The sequence below is a fragment of the Vulpes vulpes genome, chromosome 4, assembly GCF_048418805.1.
Source record: "Vulpes vulpes isolate BD-2025 chromosome 4, VulVul3, whole genome shotgun sequence".
NCBI lineage: Eukaryota > Metazoa > Chordata > Mammalia > Carnivora > Canidae > Vulpes > Vulpes vulpes.
Genome location: NC_132783.1, coordinates 59,552,059 through 59,573,040, shown reverse-complemented (window position 1 = coordinate 59,573,040; position 20,982 = coordinate 59,552,059). Strand labels below are relative to the sequence as shown.

Here is a 20,982-nt window from a genome sequence, read left to right as displayed (position 1 = left end):
CTAGACAATGAAGCCTTAGGAAAATTCATTGAGGGGCGCGTGGGTGGTTCAGTCAGTTAAGTGTCTGATTTCCGTTCAGATCATGATCTCAGGCTCCACACTCAGTGGAGTCTGCTTCTCCTTCTGCTCATCCTCACCCCATCCCAGGTTGTGCTCAAATAATTAAATACAATTTTAAAAAAAGAGAGAGAAAGGAAAATTCATTGACATCATGATGTCAGCAAATTCATTCTGCCAGGTTTGAATACGAACTGAAGGGGATTAGGTCTGCCAATGACTCACTCACTAACACTGCATGATGGTCTGTAAGCCTCAATCATCTGGCACCTCTGGAAGCCACGTTTTCCCTGTGAACCCTAGCATGTATGTTTGTAACTAAAACTATTTTTTCTCTTATTAACCTGGCTCTGATCAGTTTGGCTCATGGGCCCAGCTCCTAAATGCAGAAGGATAGAGAGAGAAAGATTTTTCCTCCCCTGTAATATGTAAGCTCTAATTTTATCCACCCCTTTGAGTTTACCTCAGCTAAAATGTTTGTGTCAACAGTGGGATGTGGTTAATGTTGACATCTACTTTCCTTCTAGCATCTGGAATTTTGATATGTACTAAGCAGAGGGTGCCTGTGTGACGAGTCCCTTGAGCGTAAAGCCCTTGAGTGTTGAGGCTCCAACTAGTGTTTGAGGTATGGTTGCATTCCATGCTGGAGGAATTAAGTATAACCTGTGAGATTCTGCTGGGGCAGATCTCAGGGCAATTTGTGCCTGGGTTTCTTTGGCCTTCACTCCATGTACTCTTTGTGCTGCTTTTGCTTTTGTTGTAATAAATCTAATGCACAGGTAGGATATGTTTATTCCTGTGAGTCCTTCTTGAATCACCAGACCCAGGGGGTGTTTTAGGGATCCTTGATGCCAACTTCCTAGAATTCTCACTGGAGAACAGGATATAGCAGATTATTAGGGAATGGTAACTCCATCCAGTGGAACAAAGGAAAGAAAAGACAGGCCAAGACTTGCTGAGTGTGGATCTCTCCACCCTTCTCAATTTCCTATGAGAATGACTAAAAAATGTATTGCAGAGGAAAATCTGAAAGTTCAACGATACTATCCCCCATGCATTTCAGAGATCCTTGCTGTCCAGGCCCGACTTTTACAAAATGGAGCTTACTGTGTCAAATGCTGGTGGTTCCAGAGGGGTTGTTGCAGCCCTGTGTGGACATAATTCTAAATATCTTTGCAGGTAGCTTGAGGAGTGTTACCACTATCAAGGTCCTGTGAATTAGCTGTGTCAGGCTGAATTTAAAAACCTGACACTAGATTGCAAAACACAATGGGAAGGAGGAGTAACATGGAAAGCCAGAATGCTCAGAAATCAAACAGAGTAGTCAGTGTGAAGGAGGGCACTTTGTATTAAATGGAGAAAATGACAGTAAAAGATTCTAGTAGAAATCCACAAGTCAGGAATCTGAGCTGCCCTTACAGTAGAGCCTGAAACCTCTGGCTTATGCCAACAGAATCAGGACATAGCACATCAGAATGTACACAAATCCATGGGAGCAGGGTGGCTTGGTTTCATAGTTATGGAGTTGACTGCCAGTTATACCTCTTCCTAGCTGTGTGGCCTTGGACAAGTTACCAAACTTTTCTTTTTTTTTTTGTTACCAAACTTTTCTGAGCCTCATACCTTCCACACTGGTTTTTGGATGCTAAAAATAGACTAAGCACAGATCCTGGAACATAGTTCAGAGACCAGTATGTAAACCTGCTATTGTTTTATTGTTATGGCTTCATAGCTTGGGACATTTGCTGTTTTATCTTCCCAGTACCCTCTTCCAGGATTCAAATAAGTTGTTTTGGAAGATATAATCCCTGAGCTGGTGATGATGGCAGTGTCATAGTTCTCAATGGAGACAAAGTGTTCCTATATCCCTCAAAATTTTCTAAGCCTAGTTCATTTCAGGAATACAGTTGTGAGTCAAGGAGTCAAGGTTCCTGATACCCTGGAGCTGATAAGCTTGAGGGGAGGAGCCCATGATTTCCCTTGTGGAGACTGACACCCGCACACACAGTCCTCCAATACTCTCTTTTGTGGACAGCCCTGGAATCTGCTGGGACATGCTGTGTGGCCATCAGTCAAGCCTGCCCACAGCCTAGGTGGTAAAATGGCATAGGTCTAGAAGTTCTCAGTACCCACCAGTTTACTAGTTGGATAAGTTTGGGTATGGCCCCACGTAGTAAGGAGGAGTAGATGTCTGTGAAAACTAGCAATTTATGTTATCCCCTCTGGGTCTCCAGAGGCAGAGTTGTGTGAGGTCAAGGTTACATACAAGGAAGTGCAGATTGGGTATTCCCTTTAGACAATGGTAGATTGTAGATGCAGAGGCATCTTTTCAATAAAATCATCTAGGCAGCAAAATAAATCATGGCATAGATATGTAGGTCAGGAGCCTCAATACCGTATGGGACTCTGAGCATGGGGGGACAGCCTGGGTGGTATCCATGATCCTCTTAGGATTCAGCTGTGTGTCATTTCTGGGGATGGGATGAGGTTCTTGGGGAAACCTCCAATCTCCCTGATTACCACTACTATTCAGAATTTTTGTGTCCTTGAGCATGTGTGCTTGCACATAGATAGGCAGATCCTCAGCTAACCCCAAGCTGTAGCTATGGACAGTCTCCACCTTGCCCCCAACTACCCTTCCATGCTCTTCCATGCTTTCAGTGTTGGTTTTCATTGTAATATTCCTTGTTTGGGCCAGCAACTCCTCAGGAACCAGATACAAGAGATAGTGCTGCTCTAGGCTAAGGCTGACCAGGAGTTAACAATTGACTGCTGGGCACTTGGCTGCTCTCTCAGCCTTGTTGGAGCCAGCAGATAATTCAGGGATGGGGGGCACCCTCATCAAAGTCAGCTGCTTTTTTAGCCAATGTAACTTAGAAAGCACCTTCCCAGAATTCCCCTTCTATGTGAGTAAAGAGTCCAGTTTCTGAACTCTCCACTTACAAAGGAGATGGGAATGCCAGTCCCTCTGTCTTGTCTGGGAATTGGCACATAACAATCTTCCTCTGCACATAGACAATTGATGATACCAGTAGAAAAGCATATGAACACAGGCATTGTTGTGGGTTGAGGAGAGGTCAGTAGGGCTCTCAGTACACCTCTTAGCTGCATGATGGACAGCACTAAGGGTTTCTCCAGCTGGGAGGATACTTGAATATTTTCATTTGCTTTGGAAGGTGAAGATCCTTGTCTCTATAGCTAGCCTTGTACTGGTGCCCCTTACACATTGTTAGGGAGGCCACTGCCCAGGTATTTCTGGTTGCATAGCAACCCTGCTCAGTAGCAGTAGCTGCCGACTGGGCCATGGGCTCAGCCAAGGCCCCTGGACTAAAACAAGAGTCACAGCTCCCATGGCTAAAGGCAGGCCAGCTCCTCCTTGGTGATAACATGGGCATCTTGAGAATAGTATGGTATAGCTGTAGCAATGACCCACTGTCCCTAGACAGTGTCCCAAAGAGAAATTTTAAGAATGAATATCACTCACAGTCACAATGCAAACCACACAATTGCTTTCTAGCCTGAGTCAAGATTTTAAAATTTATTGTAGCATCACTGTCAAGAATACATATTTATCAGAGTATCACAATCAATTTATATAAACACAAGGCTGGAGCCAAGAGTAAGACATAAAGAATATTCTAGGGTTAGTCAAAAGGTGGTCTTTCAGGGGTCCCACCCTGAAAGGCTAGATAGCAATGGGACAGCGGCCAGGAGAGCTGTTGGCAGGCGGCAGCCAGCTGTTTGCCTTGGTAAACAGGGCAGAGATGGGGGATATCTGATGACCTGAGTGCAAACTAAGACTTAATCAGCATCACACAGCCCTGAAGCCATTTCCACTGGTAATTGTGTATGTAGTAAGGTCTGCAGACTAGAAGGGTGTGCATGGCTGAGACTGACGGGGGAGACAGTTATGAGGAAGCAACTCTACAAATGTCCCCTAAAGCCATCTCGGAGTGTCTTGGGTCCTTGGACAGTGCTCCTGTCCCTCCTCTGCATTTCTGCTCAGGGCTCAGGAGCTCTGAGAATGGGATTGCACGGGCACTCGCCCACTGCCTCACCACCTTCTTCAAGCTCAGAAGACAGCAGGAAAAAGCTGCCTATGCCTGTGGGGCTGTTCCTTAAGAGATAGCCCAGCTCCTTCTCATAACACTCAGCTGCTTGCAGTAGCTCTCCATTCAGCTTGTGTTTTAATCCTTGGAGATACCAAGACTTCGGTGCATTTTGTGGAAGCTGATTTCCAGCCATGTTCTGCGGTGAGTACTTTGTCTTTCCTTCCTCTGTTGATTTTGCTCTTGTGGGGAAATCCTCCAAATCATGTTGGGTAGCGGTGTCTTCAGACTTCCCCTTCCCCTGATGCCCCTGAAAATTGGGATAGTGCTGGTGGGGTTGTTGCCTCTCAGTGCTGGGGAGCTCCTTACTGCAAGCTACCTGATAATATGGTTCTGTTTCCAGGAGATCAGTGGTATCAGCATATGCATACAGAGGATCTACTCCCTTCTCAATAGCTTTAATCACAAAGTCAATAGCACACTTCTTTAGATCTTCAATCTTTTCTCTGTTCCTACTAGCTTCACATCTTCCTGTATTCTGAATTTGTTTGACTTTTGCCCTATAGCAGCATGCAATCTGGTGATAGAGGTAACCATTGTTTGGAAGGGATTCTGATGCCCTTAGAAACAATTCAATAGCTTTGTCTAGGTCACCTTTTTTTTGGTAAAATGTGGCTGCATTACGAAGGACATCTGTTTGGCAAGGAGCGTTCTTCAAGGCCTCCAGAACCAACTGCTCCCCGTCAGCTTCTTCATTCATCCTCTGTAATTTCAGGGCCAAGAGAACTTTGATGTACTGATTGTCATGATTCAGCTCAAGGGCCTGCTTCAGAATGTTGATGGAGACTGGCTTCTGTGGTTTATTATCCAGACAGTACATTGCTATGGCCAGTCCAGAAGCGAATTCTGGGTTGTTGGGCTTCTCTTCCAGAGCCTTCTCAAAACACACTTTGGCCCTTTCATTGTGCTTTGCTCCACACTTCAGCCGTGTCCACCCTTCTTCGCAGTCGAGCTCAGAACACTGAATGCTATATGGATTTGAAAACTTCTCACATACTTGTCTCACTTTGTCCACATAAATCTGAGCATCTGCAAATCTGCCCAGGTGATAGTAGACCCAGGCATAGTTACCCCAGGTGACCAGATTCCTAATTTCTGCTTGATCAGAGTGCTTCTGCTGGATCAGCTCCTCAGCCTGCCTTAGGCACTGCAGGGCTGCCTCGCTGTGACCACTTAAGTGTTTTATGTAGGCCAAAAAGTTGTACATTGTAGCTTTGAACTCAGTGTTTAAGAATTCAAGCTGGTGGCACACTGTATCTTCTAGATCACGTGAGACACCATCTTTTTTAAGTAGGTTCCATGTGAAATGGCATTTCAGCTGTGGAAGGATTTTCTCCAGAGAATTCTTGTTGACCTCACTGTGGAGAAAATAAACATGGTCACTGTGATGTGCTCCTGCCAGGCACCTCACCCCGGGATGCAATTACAGGTTGATTTTGTGGGTCAGCTTGCCCAGGGGACCCTGGGATTTTGTGGGATGCCCAGATGTCTAGTTAAACATGAGTTCTGGGTGCCTGTGACCATGTCCCCAAGAGAGATTAGCAGCTGACTCAGGAGAACAAGTGGAAGCAGACTGCCCTCCAGGAGTGGATGGGCACCACCCAGTCTGCTGAGGGCCTGAGTAGAACACAAAGGGAGGAAGTGTGAATACTGTCTATCTGGCTGTGTGAGCTGGACATTGGTCTTCTCTCCTTAGACTGGAGCTTTTACTGTTGGCATTGCTGGTTCTCAGGCCTTCAGACTTGGACTAGAGCTTATGGCATTATACCTCTAGTTCTACCTTTGGAGTCTGACTAGAATTACATTACGGGCTCTCCTGGGTCTAAAGCTTGTGGACAGTGGACCATGGTTATGATCCTCAGCCTCCATAATCATGTGAGTCAACTCCCGATAACAAATCTCTCTTTTTCATTTTTTGTGTGTACACACACACACACACACACACACACACATTTTAAACCAGCAGTAGGGAGAATCTTTAATCTTTATTTTACTGGAAAGTAGAGAAAAAAGTAGGCAAAATTAAGTATCTGTAGAAATTGTTGTAGAAAGAATAAAAAGAGGGTTAAAATTCTCTGTGAGGAAAACCAAAAAATATGTCCAATTATATAAAGACTCTTGTATAAAGAAATGGGAATAAAGCTAAAGATCCAGTTTGGTTTTGCTATTGACAAATATACAAAGTCACAGAAAAAGCAGTTGAGGTAGAACATTGTAAGGCCACTATGTGTACCTGCCTACTTTTGATCTGAGCAAAGTTGATGGCTCTAGTGCAAGGCGGTACTGATGACAGGACAGCCAAGAGTTCTCCATCCCAGAGTCCATCCTGTCTTAACCTTCAGGTAGAAGCTGAAGAAAAGGCCTTAGTGAAGCCTGAACTCTGGAGTAGGCTGACTGATTTTCTCTATTATGGTGTCAGAAGAGTCTACTTCTTGGCCAGTAAACACATGGAACAACTGCCTTTAACAAATGCCTGTTCTCTCTCCCCAGTCTTGGTGGATGGGGCCTGCCATCACCTAGCAGCTTAAATGTACATATATGTATCTCCTACTAGTTCTGTTTTTCAGGAGAGTGCTGACTAATCCACCCCCAAAGTTTATTTTTTTTATTTATTTTTATTTTTTTTATTTATGATAGTCACAGAGAGAGAGAGAGAGAGAGGCAGAGACACAGGCAGAAGGAGAAGCAGGCTCCATGCACTGGGAGCCTGATGTGGGATTCGATCCCAGGTCTCCAGGATCGCACCCTGGGCCAAAGGAAGGCGCCAAACCGCTGTGCCACCCAGGGATCTCCCAAAGTTTTTCTAGACAGTAGAGGAGGTACTCTTCCTCTTGCTTCCTGGCTTCACCACCAATTGCTGTGGTCTGTACAAGAATCCATGGAGCACGTCCCTTCCACTGTGTGGGCAGACATGCAGGTCAAGGTGGGGTGGATGGGAGGAGAGCACAGCAGGGAGAGGAACTGGGATCTCTTGTCCCACTCCATTAGAAGTCACTGCTCAGCCTTCACATTCTGGGCTAGGTTGTTGCAGCTATCCAGCGACCCTCTATAGGGCCACTCCTTTGTGTCACTTGGTTAGTTTTGAAGGATGCTAAGAAAAATAAAAGTTAGTTATCCTGGTCCTTTGGCCTAGGAGCTCCCAGACTGGTTAGAAGGAGCCATGGAGGGGCCCCTGGGTGGTTTACTTGGTTAAGCATCTGCCTTCAGATTAGGTCATAATCTTGGCGTCCTGGGATGCAACCCCATGTCAGGCTCCCTGCTCAGTGGGGAGTCTTCTTCTCCCTCTTCCGCTGCCTGCAGCTCCCTCTGCTTGTACTCACTCTCTCTCTCTCTGTCAAATAAATAAATAAATAACATCTTTTTTTAGTTTTTATTTATTTTTATTTTTAATAAGAACCATGTAGAGAAACAAAATGTCAGGGGTGTTTGCCACCATACTGTGAGACTGAGCCTTCCCCTTCAGCATCTCCACCATCTCCCTACAGTCACACACACAGACCCCTGGAGGTTCAGTTTCAGCCTGATTTACGCTGTCTCCTTGACACAGGCCAGATCCCCAGACAGAAAGAATTTGTTTTGAGAAACAAACAAATTGACAAATTTGAGCTTTGCTGTTGGAGGACACCAAGAGAGATCATTTGCTTTATTTAGTTAAATAAGTTATGGAGTTCTCAAAGTGTGTTCTCATGTCAATATTTGCCTGGGGCTTGGGGGGTGTTTTATTGAGTTGTGTTCCTTCTTTCTTACCAGTAGATTCCATGAGATTGGAAAGAAGCTCCAAAAATCATGAAACCCAGTTACTGTTCCTAGTTTCAGATTTCACATACTAGCACAACTTCAGAAAAAAGGTTATGAGCCAAATAGATCTGCCAGCTTATTTGGCAAAACAATGACATTGGGAGAAAATGTATCCCAAAAGACACCAACCACCTATGCTCACCAACACTATTAAAAAAAAAGAGAGAGAGAAGGAAAGAATCATTTTTATCATCACTGAAGAAGTAAAAAATATAATCAGAATGAAGGGAAGTCCTTTAACTGGTCAAAATACATTTTGCTCACTGAGGAGCCAGTGAGTTTATTTGCAGTTTCCTATGGATCAGCACCAGCCCACACACCACTGATGCAAACGCTCTGCTCTAGCTTCTGTGTTTCTCTGGCAAAGCTCATGTAAGCCAAAGACACAGAGGCGAGAGAATTGACTCAAGGCAAAGGAAGAGGGGGATGTTGCTATTTATCTAGATATGTTTTTATGTGTGGGCCTCTAGTCTTGGTAGTCTTTTCCATTCTCTTGGTCCCTGGCTAGAGAACCACAATGCCATTGTCTTTTGTCTCCATTCTAGGGCTTTCCAATTTGGCTTCACCTGGTGATTCTAGCTGCCCTGTTTTGAAGGACTAGAGATCATAACTCAGGGTAGCAATTATTAGAAAAGTTATATTAAGAGCAAATTACAAAGATGATTACTGAACAAATATGTTTATAACTGTTATGCAATTAAGGACTGATAAAGTCATTTCCATGTTTCAAGATTAGTTAACTTTGCTGATTGCCCAATTAGGGCATGTAGAGAGAAGAGGGAAGGCACGAGTTTCAGATCAGTAGAATGTATCTGTAGGGTTAGGTGCCTGGAAATGATAGGTGAACATTCTAAGGATTGTTAGAGAGTATTCATCCAGCTTCTCAGTAAGCCTACAGAAGGGCGGGTGACTTTGGATGTTTTTGCTGCAACAAAACCAGAAACCACCTTGCCAGTTTGATAATGCTTTCTTATTTTTCCCCATGGTGGTGATGCAGGTTGACATATCAGTAAACCAGAGGGATCTTACCAGACTACATTTCTAAGCACTTACTGATAAAGATTCTCTCTCCAAGATGAAACATTTTCTAACCCTGTCATATATAAGCTCTAGGAGATTGCAATGGCTCATGATGTGTAAGGCAAGCAGAAAAACTCACTCAATGTTACTGAACCCATAAGAGAGCCCTGTGGATTGAACTCTTACAGATATTCCATCCATACCACCACTTTAAGAATGCTAGAGCTGGCCATGCTAAGAAATTTATGGTAACAAAGGGCAGTTTATTCAGGGAGATAGCCAACTATTTAAGTGGCTTCATAATTATAAAATCTTTTGAAAACTGATATTAAATTGGTATCATAAGCCTTCCTCTGTAGGTTTTGAATTTGATTAGATATTCAATACCTGATACCCCTCCCCTCCGAACTAAAATTTGGTGCAAAGTATATTGGACGGGGAGTCCTGATGTCTTGATAAGAAGAAACATGAGGGCAGCCTGGGTGGCTCAGCAGTTTAGTGCCTGCCTTCAGCCCAGGGTGTGATCCTGGAGACCCGATCCCCACGTCGGGCTCCCTGCATGGAGCCTGCTTCTCCCTCTCCCTGTGTCTGTGCCTCTCTCTCTCTCTCTCTCTCTCTGTATCTCTCATGAATAAATAAATAAAATCTTAAAAAAAAAAGAAGGAAAAGAAGAAGAAACATGAAACTTAGAGCTGGCATTCAGGAGATTTGCCCTAAAATGCCATTGCCTTGATAGGTAAATTGCTTATAAATCCAATATGATTAAAAGATAAAGTTCTTAAAAAATAACTATAACTACCATAATTTGTTAATATATAGACAATGTAAAAAGATACAGATTGTGACATCAGAAACACAAATGTCAGGGCGGGAGGGTTAAAAAGGTATGCATTCAAACTTTAGTTATAGCGACGCCTGGGTGGCTCAGTGGTTGAGCATCTCCTTGGGCTCAGGTTGTGATCCTGGGGTCCTGGGATCAAATTCCACAATTGGGCTCCCTGCAGGGAATCTGCTTCTCCCTAAGTCATAGAGCCTATGTCTCTGCCTCTCTGTGTCTCTCATGAGTAAATAAATAAAATAAAAAACCCTTAAGTTATATACTTAAAATAGTTTGTTATAAATATAAGATGCTTTGTTTAAGCATCATGGTAACCACAAAGGAAAAATATGTATTAAATACACAAGAAGGTAAAGAGAAAAGAATACAAGCATGCTACTAATACAGAAAAGCATTAAATCACAGAGGGAGTAAGGGAATTGGAAGGAAGCAAAGGGATTGTCAAGTGGGGAGAAAACAATGAACAAAAGGACAATAATAAGTCTATAAGTATCCAAAATTGCTTCACATATAAATGAGCTAAATTCTCCAATCAAAAAACATAGAATGGTTGAATGCATATAAAAGAACACATGCTGCCTTCTGCTTTTGGGACACACACACACACACACACACACACGGAAAAGGAGGGGACGCAAAGGTATTTCATGCAAACCAAAGAAAGCAGAGGTAGCTACACTTATATTGGACAAAATGGACTTCAAGTCAAAGAGGGAAGGAAAGTCATTGTATAATGACAAAGCAGTCAGTCCCAGAATAGGATGTTTACGCACCTAAGTATATAAAGCAAATATTAATAGACCTGCAGGGGGATAGATAGCAATACAGTAACAGCAGGGGACTGTCACATCCCTTTCCAACAGTGGATAGATTCTCCAGACAGAAAATGAATAAAGAAACATGGGACTTAAACAACACTATAGACCAAATGAACTTAGATATTCACAGAACACTCCATCCAACAGCAGCAAAATACACAGTCCTCTGAAGTGCACATGGAACATTCTCTAGGACAGATCCTATGTTAGGCCACAAAGCAAATCTTAAAATTTAAGAAGCCTGAAGTCAAATAAGGCATCTTTTCTTTTCTTTGTTTTTTAACATTTATTTATTTATTTATTTTAGAGAAAGAGAGAGCATGTGTGAGGAGGAGCAGAGGGAGAGGGAGAGAGAGAATCTCAAGCAGACTTCCGGCTGAGTGCAGAGCCTGACATGGGGCTCAGTCCCACAACCCTGAGATCATGACCTGAGCCAAAACCAAGTCAGATACTCAACCCACTGAGCCACCTAGGTGCCCCCACTTGTCTTTTTTAAAACCAACACCCATTTGCCAAGGCTTCCTCACTTACTAATTTAGCGCATATGTGTTTTTCAAAGTTGCTCTAAACATTCTTTGTATGTATATGTATGAAATTCACGAAATTACTGAGCAATAATTAAATTCAGATATTTAAAGGGAAGAAAAGCAAGCAGGTAGGATGACTGTTGCAGAAACTTGATAAAGAGAATGTCTAAGTTCAGGTGAAACATGGAGAGTTGAATGCCCTTCCTATCTGGAGATTCTGTGTCTAGAAAAGCCCTGGGAGGTGGGAGTCCCTCTGGCCCAGGAAGAGACTTCTCATGGCCTCCAGCTGCAGCCATGAGGTTTTGCTGGCCAAAGCAGATAAAACCAGCAGTGCCAGTCCTTAGGAAATACCTAGATTTAACCCACGGATACTCCGTGCTTCTCCCACTCACCTCCCTGGGTGGTGACAGCCTGTTGGCATTACCCACAGACCCCAGCGTAGATGCCACTTCTTCCAGGGCCTAGTCAAAGCCGTTACTTGAGTAGAATCTTGAAATCTTTGGAAAGAGGTTCTTATCTCATATGATAAGAATAGGAGTTCCAGGGAATTACTGAGGCAGCTTATACCAAGGGATGCTCTAGTTATGCTCCTGTTGACCTTGTGCAGGGACAGGCAGACCTCATGCCCAATGAGTTGGTCAGAACAGGCACAACCCAGGGAGCCCATCACTTCAGAAAGTGAGCCAAAGAACTCTCCAGAGCAGTGCTTTGACGTGCACAGGGGCCAAGTCACCCAAAGACCTTGTACAAATGCACACCTGGATCTGTAGGGGGTTGTTAAAAAGGCAGCATCCCACCCCTACTGGATCCAGGTCTGCATTTGTACCAGGTCTTTGGATGATTTGGCTCACACCACACTGAGTGAGCAGTAAGGCTCCAGGAAGACTTCCCTTTTTCGCAGAGATTGCCAGTGGCCAGTTTCTCATCTTAATACAGCCCCTAAATGGGCAAGTCTTACTTTGTATCAAAGTTCTTCTGATATAGTTTCGTAATGCAGATTCGATTCCTAGTCAGGGAACCAAATGATGTAGTTTTGGGATATAGGTGAGGTTTGATGGGGTGCGGTTCAGAGCCAAGGACCAAAAAGAATTCTTGAGTCTTCGGTGCAAAAAAAAAAAAGAAAAAGAAAAAAAAGTCTTCGGTTTTATTCAAGCCCCGGCGGGGGGGGGGGGGGGTGCGGACAGGACCCATGGGCAGGAAAAGCTGCCCTGGGGTTGTGGGTGCCTGACTTTGGGGTTGGGGGAAGGTAAAGATAAAGGAAGTTTCAAAAAGATTTTCATATCTTACAGGATATCGGAGACTTGCCATAGTCAAGTTAGGGTTGTTTTCCCTTCTAGCAAGTCATTAACGTTAAGATAGCTGAGAGCTTCCTGGAGGAACAGGACACTCTAACAGCTTCAAGCATCCATCAATGGGCTGCAGGTTATAAGGACATTTAATTTTATCTACATTTCTTTTTGAAAGCTAGGTTATTGATAAAAATGCTTTGTTCTCATGAATTACTAAGACATTGGTAAACTGAGGGAGATTCATGTCTTGTAGGATTGTGATCTCTATAAGTCAACTATTTGTTTTTTACTTTCCTTAGCTTTAGGGCAGCCAGGAGTGCCTGAGGAAAGTCACCCAAATCCCACCTGGGGGGGTGGGTGCTGGGTGTCTGCTCTGCTTTCTTCTCAGCTTGACTTCTGCTTCCTCATCATTTCCCATGCCACCCCATCTCCACTCACTTTGGATGTCCTTCACTCATATTTACATACAAACAATGGAGGGAACATTTAATGTGTAGGTAAGGTACCTGTGGTCCTCTTTAAATATGTATTTTTTTTTTCTAGGCCTTGTTTCTGATCTACCCAATCTGGATTTCAGAATGCAGGGCCTGCTAATTTGCATTCTATCAGAGGACTCAGATCTGTTGGGATACAGGCCATCTGCTACCATTTGGGATACCTGTGGATGATGTCAGATCAGTAAGAGGATGCCTAAGGTAGACACTACCAGTCCAGAAAAATTGTTTTCTACTGCTATAGGTTCTTTGACTAGTCTTAATAGTTAAATTGACATGACAGATGAGCAGGAAAGAAAAAAATCCATTTCGTATGTGTAGGAGCCCCATTAAAGTATAAGACCCAGAGGCAGGCAGGTAGGTGAGGCTCAGGTTTCATCTTCAGCTGACTGAATGGGGGTCTGGAAATTCAAAGCAATGAGGAGGGATTCCCAGGAAAACCAGTGCAGATGGTTGATAATCTACCTTTGTCCTGCTGTGCAAGCAAGTCTCTCAGATAAAAAGTTATTTCTGATAACAGCTGCCTTTTGGGGGAGGCCCCACATCTAAATTCTTTCAGGCAGTTAAGGGAATGGTAAAAGTTTTCCAGGAGTCTGCTGGGTCTCGATTGCCTTTGGCTCAAAATAACTGACAAGCCAAAGTGGCACGTTTTTGGGTGGTATTTCTTCCTTCCCTTTAACATATTTCTCAGTTCTGAAAGAGCAAGTTCCTGGGCAAAAGCAACCTCATTACGAACTGGAGTTTTGCAGTGCTGACTTAGTGTTTAGCACATTTGCAGAGAACTAAGCATGCTTTTGTTGTTTTTTTTTTTTTTAAACATTTTTTTTTAATCTTTATTTATTTATGATAGTCACAGAGAGAGAGAGAGAGAGAGAGGCAGAGACACAGGCAGAGGGAGAAGCAGGCTCCATGCACCGGGAGCCCGATGTGGGATTCGATCCCGGGTCTCCAGGATCGCGCCCTGGGCCAAAGGCAGGCGCCAAACCGCTGCGCCACCCAGGGATCCCTAAGCATGCTTTTGAAAGAACCACAGCTACCACAGGAAAACCCACTGCTTTAGCCTTTTCACAGGAGGAACAAAAGAGGGACCTGGACCTCCAGTAACTATTCTGGGGGGGGGCCCAGCCCTTTTGATGGGATTGTGCCAAAGGGATCTGAGCATGCTTTCCCTTGGGGCTCTCTCAGCTCCTGTCCTTCCCATCTGCCAGTTCCAGCTCCCCTGGGAACACTTCCTTCAGTGTCTGTAAATCAGACATGGCCACAGAACTAAAAATTCATGCGCTGTTAAGATACCTTTACTATCAAATTAGATAAATATGCATTTAATCTATAAGCAAACCCCGAATCAGCATAGTTCAGGAAGCTGCATGCAAGAACAAGATTTGTGAGAAATTCTCAACTTTCTATCAGAAAAGAAGGGCATATTTACCTCATGTTGGCTATTTCTCTCAATTCTGAAAATCTGGGGTCCAGGCTGATTTTCTTTCTCCTTGTGGATGGGAAGCAAATGCCAAAAGGCTTTTACCCAGAAAGCTAGCCCTGAGGTCTGTGCTTTTATCAAACAGGAAATGACAACGAAACTGATGCCAAGCTATCTAGATTCCCTTCGAGGAGAAACTGAAACTGAATGTGTCAGAGCTGAGGTCACCCTCCCCCGGGAACAGGGCTCCTCACAAACTGGAGGTTTGAGAAAAGGCATTATATATCCAGGCCCTATTCCCAGAGCTTCTGTTGAAGTCTGGGGGTGGGCTTGGGCTCAGGAATCTGCATTTGTACAAGCCCCTGGGAACTCTGTACTACATTTTGAGAAGCATCCTTTCAAGAGGATTTTGAAAAGCGGTTTCCCATGTACCTGTCAGAGATAATGTAGTGTATTAACCGGTGAGTCAGGCAATCTAGAATAGAGAATGACCACAAGACATCTGGATTTCTGTCACCAGCTCTGGAATATTTCTTACATGGTGTCCTAAGCCTCATTTACTTATATTCAAAATGGCCTTGAATGAATTTACTTTTTCCTTCTATCCAAATTATAGGAAGCTATGCCTTGAGGAGATCCACTTTTTCGTTCATCTAGGGTATGGCACTGTGCACTTTACAGAGTGAGTCTCTGCCAAAGACAGTGGTCCTTGTTCTCCAAATTGGGATCCTGAGGCCCCAGACCTTTTAGTCCTTTCTAATCCTCTAAAGTGAGCATCATGAAAAGCATTAAGACAGTCCATCATTAAGACACTCCACCCTCTTGGGCTTTACACACAGAGCTATGAGATACCTAGCACTAATGATCCTGCTCCTACATCTACTCTCTTGGGCAAGTAACTCGCCCTCTGGACCCCAGTTTGCTCATCTAGAAAATTAGACTAATAAAAAAATCACAGTTCTTCCTTCCTAGGGCTATTGGGAAGGCAATATGAACATGTAAAGGACTTAACAGAGTGGTACTACCAACTGCTGACCACGCAGACATTGTTACCACCTCCACAATCACTGGCATATTCATGCTGTAGTTTTAAGTGAATTTTTTGTGGGGCAGAGGAGGGAACCCATCAGCCAGCCAGCAGGTGCTGGGGTCTCCTCAAGTGCTTTTCCACTTTGGCAATTTTCAGCCCAGCTGGGGAGAAGCAGCCCCACTTGCCCCTGTCCTTACAGTCTCTGTAAACAGGGCAGCTTGATGTGGACATCAGTTTACCAGGGTCCAAGAGCCCTCTGCACTCCCAGACTTCCTCAGGTCAGTGGCTCTGAACACAGTCAAACACAGGTCACCATAAAGCTTCTTGGGCAAACTAGCTAACAGAGCGCTGGGCAGGGCCAAGGTTTCTGGTCAACTCTACTCGTGGAGATAAATGTTTAGAAAAATGTAACCCGAGGCACTTGATAGTGACTTCCTCTTAGCCAGCACATTCCCAAATATAAGCCACAGAGCACTTGGGAGCCTGGGGTGGGGAGTGGGGGGGGTCTTTCTTAATCCTCACTCCCTGAGTGGTCACTGGGATCCCCAAGGGTGTTTGATGGGAACGGCTTGTTCTTCTCTTAGCTCCATCTAATGGCAGGACTTAAGGATATCTACATGCATTTTAAAAAGCCAAATTTGTGGGGCACCTGGGTGGCTCAGTGGTTGAGTGTCTGCCTTTGGCCTAGGTCATGATCCCAGGTCGAGTCTCCCCTTTGCCTATGTCTCTGCCTTTCTCTCTGTGTCTCTCATGAATAAATAAATAAAATCTTAAAAAAAAAAGAAATAAAAAACCAAGTTTGCTAAGATTATACTTTACATACAATAAAATGCACGCATTTTCAGTGTAGAGCTTGGTGAGTTTTGACAGATGTATATACCCAAGCAACCACCACCATTATCTCCTTATAGACTTTACATCATCCCCAAAGATTCCCCAGTGTACCTTCCTAGCCAGCCCCAACCCCCTCTCCAATCCAGGCAACCACTGACCTGCTTTCCATCACTAGAGATTACACCAGCATTTTTTTTTTTATTGGCGTTCAATTTGCCAACATATAGAATAACACCCAGTGCTCATCCCATCAAGTGCCCCCCTCAGTGCCCATCACCCAGTCACCCCCACCCCCCACCCACCTCCCCTTCCGCCACCCCTAGTGTGTTTCCCAGAGTTAGGAGTCTCTCAGAGATTACATCAGTATTAAAAAAGATTAGGTCACTGTGTTTTGAAGAGAGATTGGTTACTGCTCCTCAGCTCTCAGCAGAGAAATAAAAACAAACCCTAAGCTTCTTGTTTTGTTTTCCTATAAGATTTCTGGGAAAATGCCCATCTGTAAGAATTGTTTCTTCTAGTTCCCACCTTGGACTGACCCAATGTTTCAGAGCAAAATTCCTCTCAGCAGAAGTTGAGTTTGCAGTACTAATTCCATCTTTAATAATATCTGCTGAAAAGAAATACATCTTTTCAAAACAGCAAGAAGAAAGCCCCTTAGTCCTTTCAAAGGAAACAACCACCAAAAAGCCCATAAAGAGTAAATCCCCACAAGGTATAACTTTGAATCTGCAAACTGTGCTCCAGTGGGTCTGACATTCCTGCAAGCCTTTCTGTCGTCCAGACTCCCAGCTAGAAGCTCCACAAGCCTGAGTGGAGTGTGTCCACCAGAAAAAAAACAAACCCACAGACATAGGAAGTGCCCCCACTTAGAAAGGCAGGCTGCATCCAAGAGCAGCCACCTACACAGGACCCTGCCTGCACCCAGAGCTGCCTTTACAACCTGCATCCGAGATCAAGGGCGCTGACACATTCCTGTCACTGACCTCATGTCTGCAACTGCTCCTCTTCCAAACTGAAAAGCGGGGTCCAAGCAGATTCCTTCTTCTGAAATTTCCCGAGTTTGCCTTAAATCAGTGCTGGAGCAGCTATATAAGGGGCTTGCAGGAGGCCATCAGCTCATGTTTTCTCTCCCTTTCTGAGCCATTGCCTCAGTGAAAGGGAAGGGAAGTGGAAAGTGAAACTGATTCAGCCTGAGAGGAGGAAAAGAAGACTTAAGGGGGCCATCTGTGATGACTCAGTCTGAGCAAGAGCAAGTCGCATGTCGTTTAAAAACGTGACCCTGAAACTTACAGTTGGAGAGAACGTGAAAGCACTCCCTGAATCTGACGATAAATCTAGGGCAAGTCCCAAGAAAGGGCTTTCTCTTCTTGCAAGTGAACATTTTGTTTATTCTTTTTGAAAACAGCAACAAAAAAACCTGTTAAAAAATAATGAAATCAAAAAAAATAATGAAATCATTATTATTAATTATTAATCGCAGGTACAAGACACAGGAAAAATATTATTTAAATAAATTATTTTTCGATTGAAAATGAAAAGAATAATGAAAAACCTAGAATGAGAAAACACAAAATATAAATGTTCTAGTGTTTTGTGGGGTATCATCTTGACTAAATATCCCTAGTATTGAATCAAATGTGAATCAAGGTGTTACTTTGAAGGCATTCTGTAAACATGACATATTCAATTGACTTTTTTTCTCAAAATTAAAACCCTTTTTTTTCTTTTAGAGGGAGAGAGGGTGAGAGGGGCAGAGAGAGAGACAGAGAGAGAGAGAGAGAGAGAGAGAGAGAGAGAGAGAATCTGATGCAGGTTCCACACCCAGTATGGATCTCATCACAGGGCTTGATCTTACAACCCTGAGATCACAGCTTGAGCCAAAGTCAAGAGTCAGCCACTCAGCTGACTGAGCCACCCAGCACCCCAAGAATTTTTTTTTAAGTGTAGTTGATGCACAATATTACATTAGTTTCAGGTGTACAACTTGGTGATTCAAAAAATATATATACATTAGGCTGCACTCAGGAGGAGTGTAGCTGCCATCTGTCCTGTTGCGTCATTATTACAGTATCACTGACTGTATTTCTTATACTCTGCTATTTATCCCTGTGACTTGCTCATTCCCTAACTGGAGGCTGTGTCTCCCTCTTCCCTTCACCGGTTTGGCCCAACTTACCACGGCCTCCCGTCTGGCAACCATCAGTTCTCTGTATGTATAGTTCTGATTCTGCTTTTCATTTGTTTGATTCATTTTTTGAAGTTTCCACTTATGAGTGAAATTGTGTGGCATTGGTCTGAATCTGATTCTTTCACTTAACATAATACCTTCTAGGTCCATCCATGTCTTCTCAAGTGGCCTTTATTCCTTTCTTCTTCTCTTCCTCTCTTTCTTTGTGGGTGATGAGTTTCTATAGTGTTATGTTTGGCTTTATTTATTTTTATTTTTTTGGTGTCTATCATAGGTTTTGGATTTATGGTTACCATATATAACATCCTAAGTAAATAGCAATCTATATTAATTTGATTATCATTTAAGTTCAAATACATTCTGAAGAACAAAAAGAAAAATATTTTTCTTTTTTTCTTTATCCTTTTCACTTTCTCTTCCCTTTTCCACATTTTATGTATGTGTTGTCATATTTTAGGTCTTTTAATTATAGTTTCCCTATGTCTAATTATGGCCATTTCTTTTCCACTTAAAGAAGTCCCTTTAACATTTCCTGTTAGGCTGGTTTAGTGATGATAAACATCTGAATTTTTGTTTGGGAAAATCTTTATCTCACTTTCAAACCTGAATGATAAACTTGCCTGGTAGAATACACTTTCAGCACTTTGAATATATCATGCCACTCCTTTCTGGCCTGCAAAATTTTGGCTGAAAAATCAGCAGATAGCCTTATAGTTTATCATTTGTAGGTAACTTTTTGTTTCTCTCCAGCTGCTTTTATAGGATTCTTTTTTTATCTTTAACCTTTGACATTTTAATTATTATGTATGACAGTGTGGACCTTGAGTTCATTTTATTAGTGACTTCTGTGCTTCTTAAACCTGGATATCTGTTTCCTTCCCTAGGTTAAGGAAGTTTTCTGTTATTATTTCTTCAACTAAGTTTTCACACCTTTTTCCCTTTTTTCTTCTGAGACCCCCTATAATGTGAATATTTGTTTCCTTGATGTTGTCAAAGAGATTTCTTCATTTATCCTCATTTTAAAAAATTCTTTTCTCATTTTGCTGTTCAGCTTGTGTGGTCTCCATTACCCTGTCTTCCAGATGGCTGATATATTCTTCTGCATCCTCTCATCTACTGCTGATTCTCTTTGGTGTGTTTTTATTTCAATTCTTGTAATCTTTAGCTCTGACTAGTTCTTTTTAACATTTTTAATATTTTTATTGAAGGTCTCCTTGAGTTCTTCCACTCTTTTCTCCAGCCCAGTGAGCATCTTCACAATAATAACTTTAAATTCATCAGATGAGGTACCTGGCTGGCTTCATCAGTAGTAGAGTATGTGACCCTCAATCTCAGGTTCATGAGTTCAAGTCCCATGTTAGAGCTACTTAAAATTTTTTTTTAATTCTTTTTTTTTTTTTTAAAGATTTTGTTTATTTATTCATGAGAGACACAGAGAGAGAGAGAGGCAGAGACACAGGCAGAGAGAGAAGCAAGCTCCATGCAGGAAGCCCAATGTGGGACTCGACCCGGGTCTCCAGGATCAGGCCCTGGGCAGAAGGCAGGCTCCAAACCGCTGAGCCACCCAGGGATCCCCATATTTTTAAAATTCTTTATCAGACATGTTCCTTATCTCTGTTTTGTCTAGTTCTTTTTCTGAGATTTTTTTCTTGTTCTTTTTTTGTAGCATATTCCTCCGACTCCTCATTTTGCTTGACCTTCTCTGTTTATTTCTGTGGATTAGGTGGAATGGATATTTCTCTTAAACTTGAAGGACTGGTCTTGAGAATGGTGTCCCCTGTGTAGATTGTGTGCTGGATGATTTTTGTTGGCTGGCTGGAGCTGTGGCTGTATATGCTAGGCATTCTTTTAAATAGTGTCTTTTTAGAAATGTCAGTCAGAGACAATTTAAGATGAACATAGAGGAAGGGAAAGAAAAATAAAATCAGATAAAAACAAAGGAAGGCAAACCATAAGAGATTCTTAACTACAGATAACAAACTGAATGTTGCCAGAAGGGAAGAAGATGGGGGATGTGCTAGAAGGGTGATGGGCATTAAGGAGGGCATTTTTTAGGATGAGCACTGAGAGTTATATGTAAGTGATGAATCACTAAATTCTACTCCTGAAACCAATAATACACTATATGTTAACTAACTTGAATTTAAATAAAATCTTGGAAGAAAAAACAATAAATAATGGTTTTCTACAGAAAGAAGAACATAATGGTAACGGTAATAATAATTATAGAAAAAGAAAAGAAAAAAGCAGAAAATAAAAAATGAAGAGAATAAAACAAAACCAAAAAGAACAAAAGTTAAAACAAGACAAATTTTTAAAAATTAAAAAAATAAGCGGTGCCTGGGTGGCTCAGTCAGTTAAATGTCTCCCTTTGGCTCAGGTCATGATTCCAGGGTCCTGGGGTCGAGCCCAGAGTCAGGCTCCCTGCTCAGTGGGGAGCCTGTTTCTCCCTCTCCTTCTCCTGTTCCCCCTGCTTGTGTGCTCTCTCTCTCTCTCTTGTTTTTTTTCTCTCTGTCAAATAAATAAAATCTTTAAAAATCAAAAAAATAATCTTTAAAAA

General features: G+C 42.8%; 1 protein-coding gene across 3 annotated transcripts; it reads right to left on the bottom strand.

Annotated features, from left to right (window-relative positions):
* Positions 1-3,567: 3,567 nt before the first annotated feature.
* On the bottom strand, positions 3,568-17,846 carry IFIT3 (interferon induced protein with tetratricopeptide repeats 3). 3 transcript variants are annotated; one of them, XM_072755849.1, is made up of 3 exons: positions 17,525-17,846; positions 17,218-17,424; positions 3,568-5,524 (listed from the first exon to the last, which is right to left on the bottom strand). In XM_072755849.1, exons 2-3 carry the CDS (start codon positions 17,220-17,222, stop codon positions 4,060-4,062), a joined length of 1,470 nt encoding a protein of 489 aa, XP_072611950.1. In that variant the 5' UTR covers positions 17,223-17,424; positions 17,525-17,846; the 3' UTR covers positions 3,568-4,059. The 3 variants fall into 3 exon arrangements, with proteins under 3 accessions (XP_072611950.1, XP_025844945.1, XP_025844946.1); XM_025989160.2 differs by lacking the exon at positions 17,525-17,846 and having other exon boundaries at positions 17,218-17,476; XM_025989161.2 differs by lacking the exons at positions 17,218-17,424; positions 17,525-17,846 and adding an exon at positions 14,380-14,523.
* Positions 17,847-20,982: the final 3,136 nt, after the last annotated feature.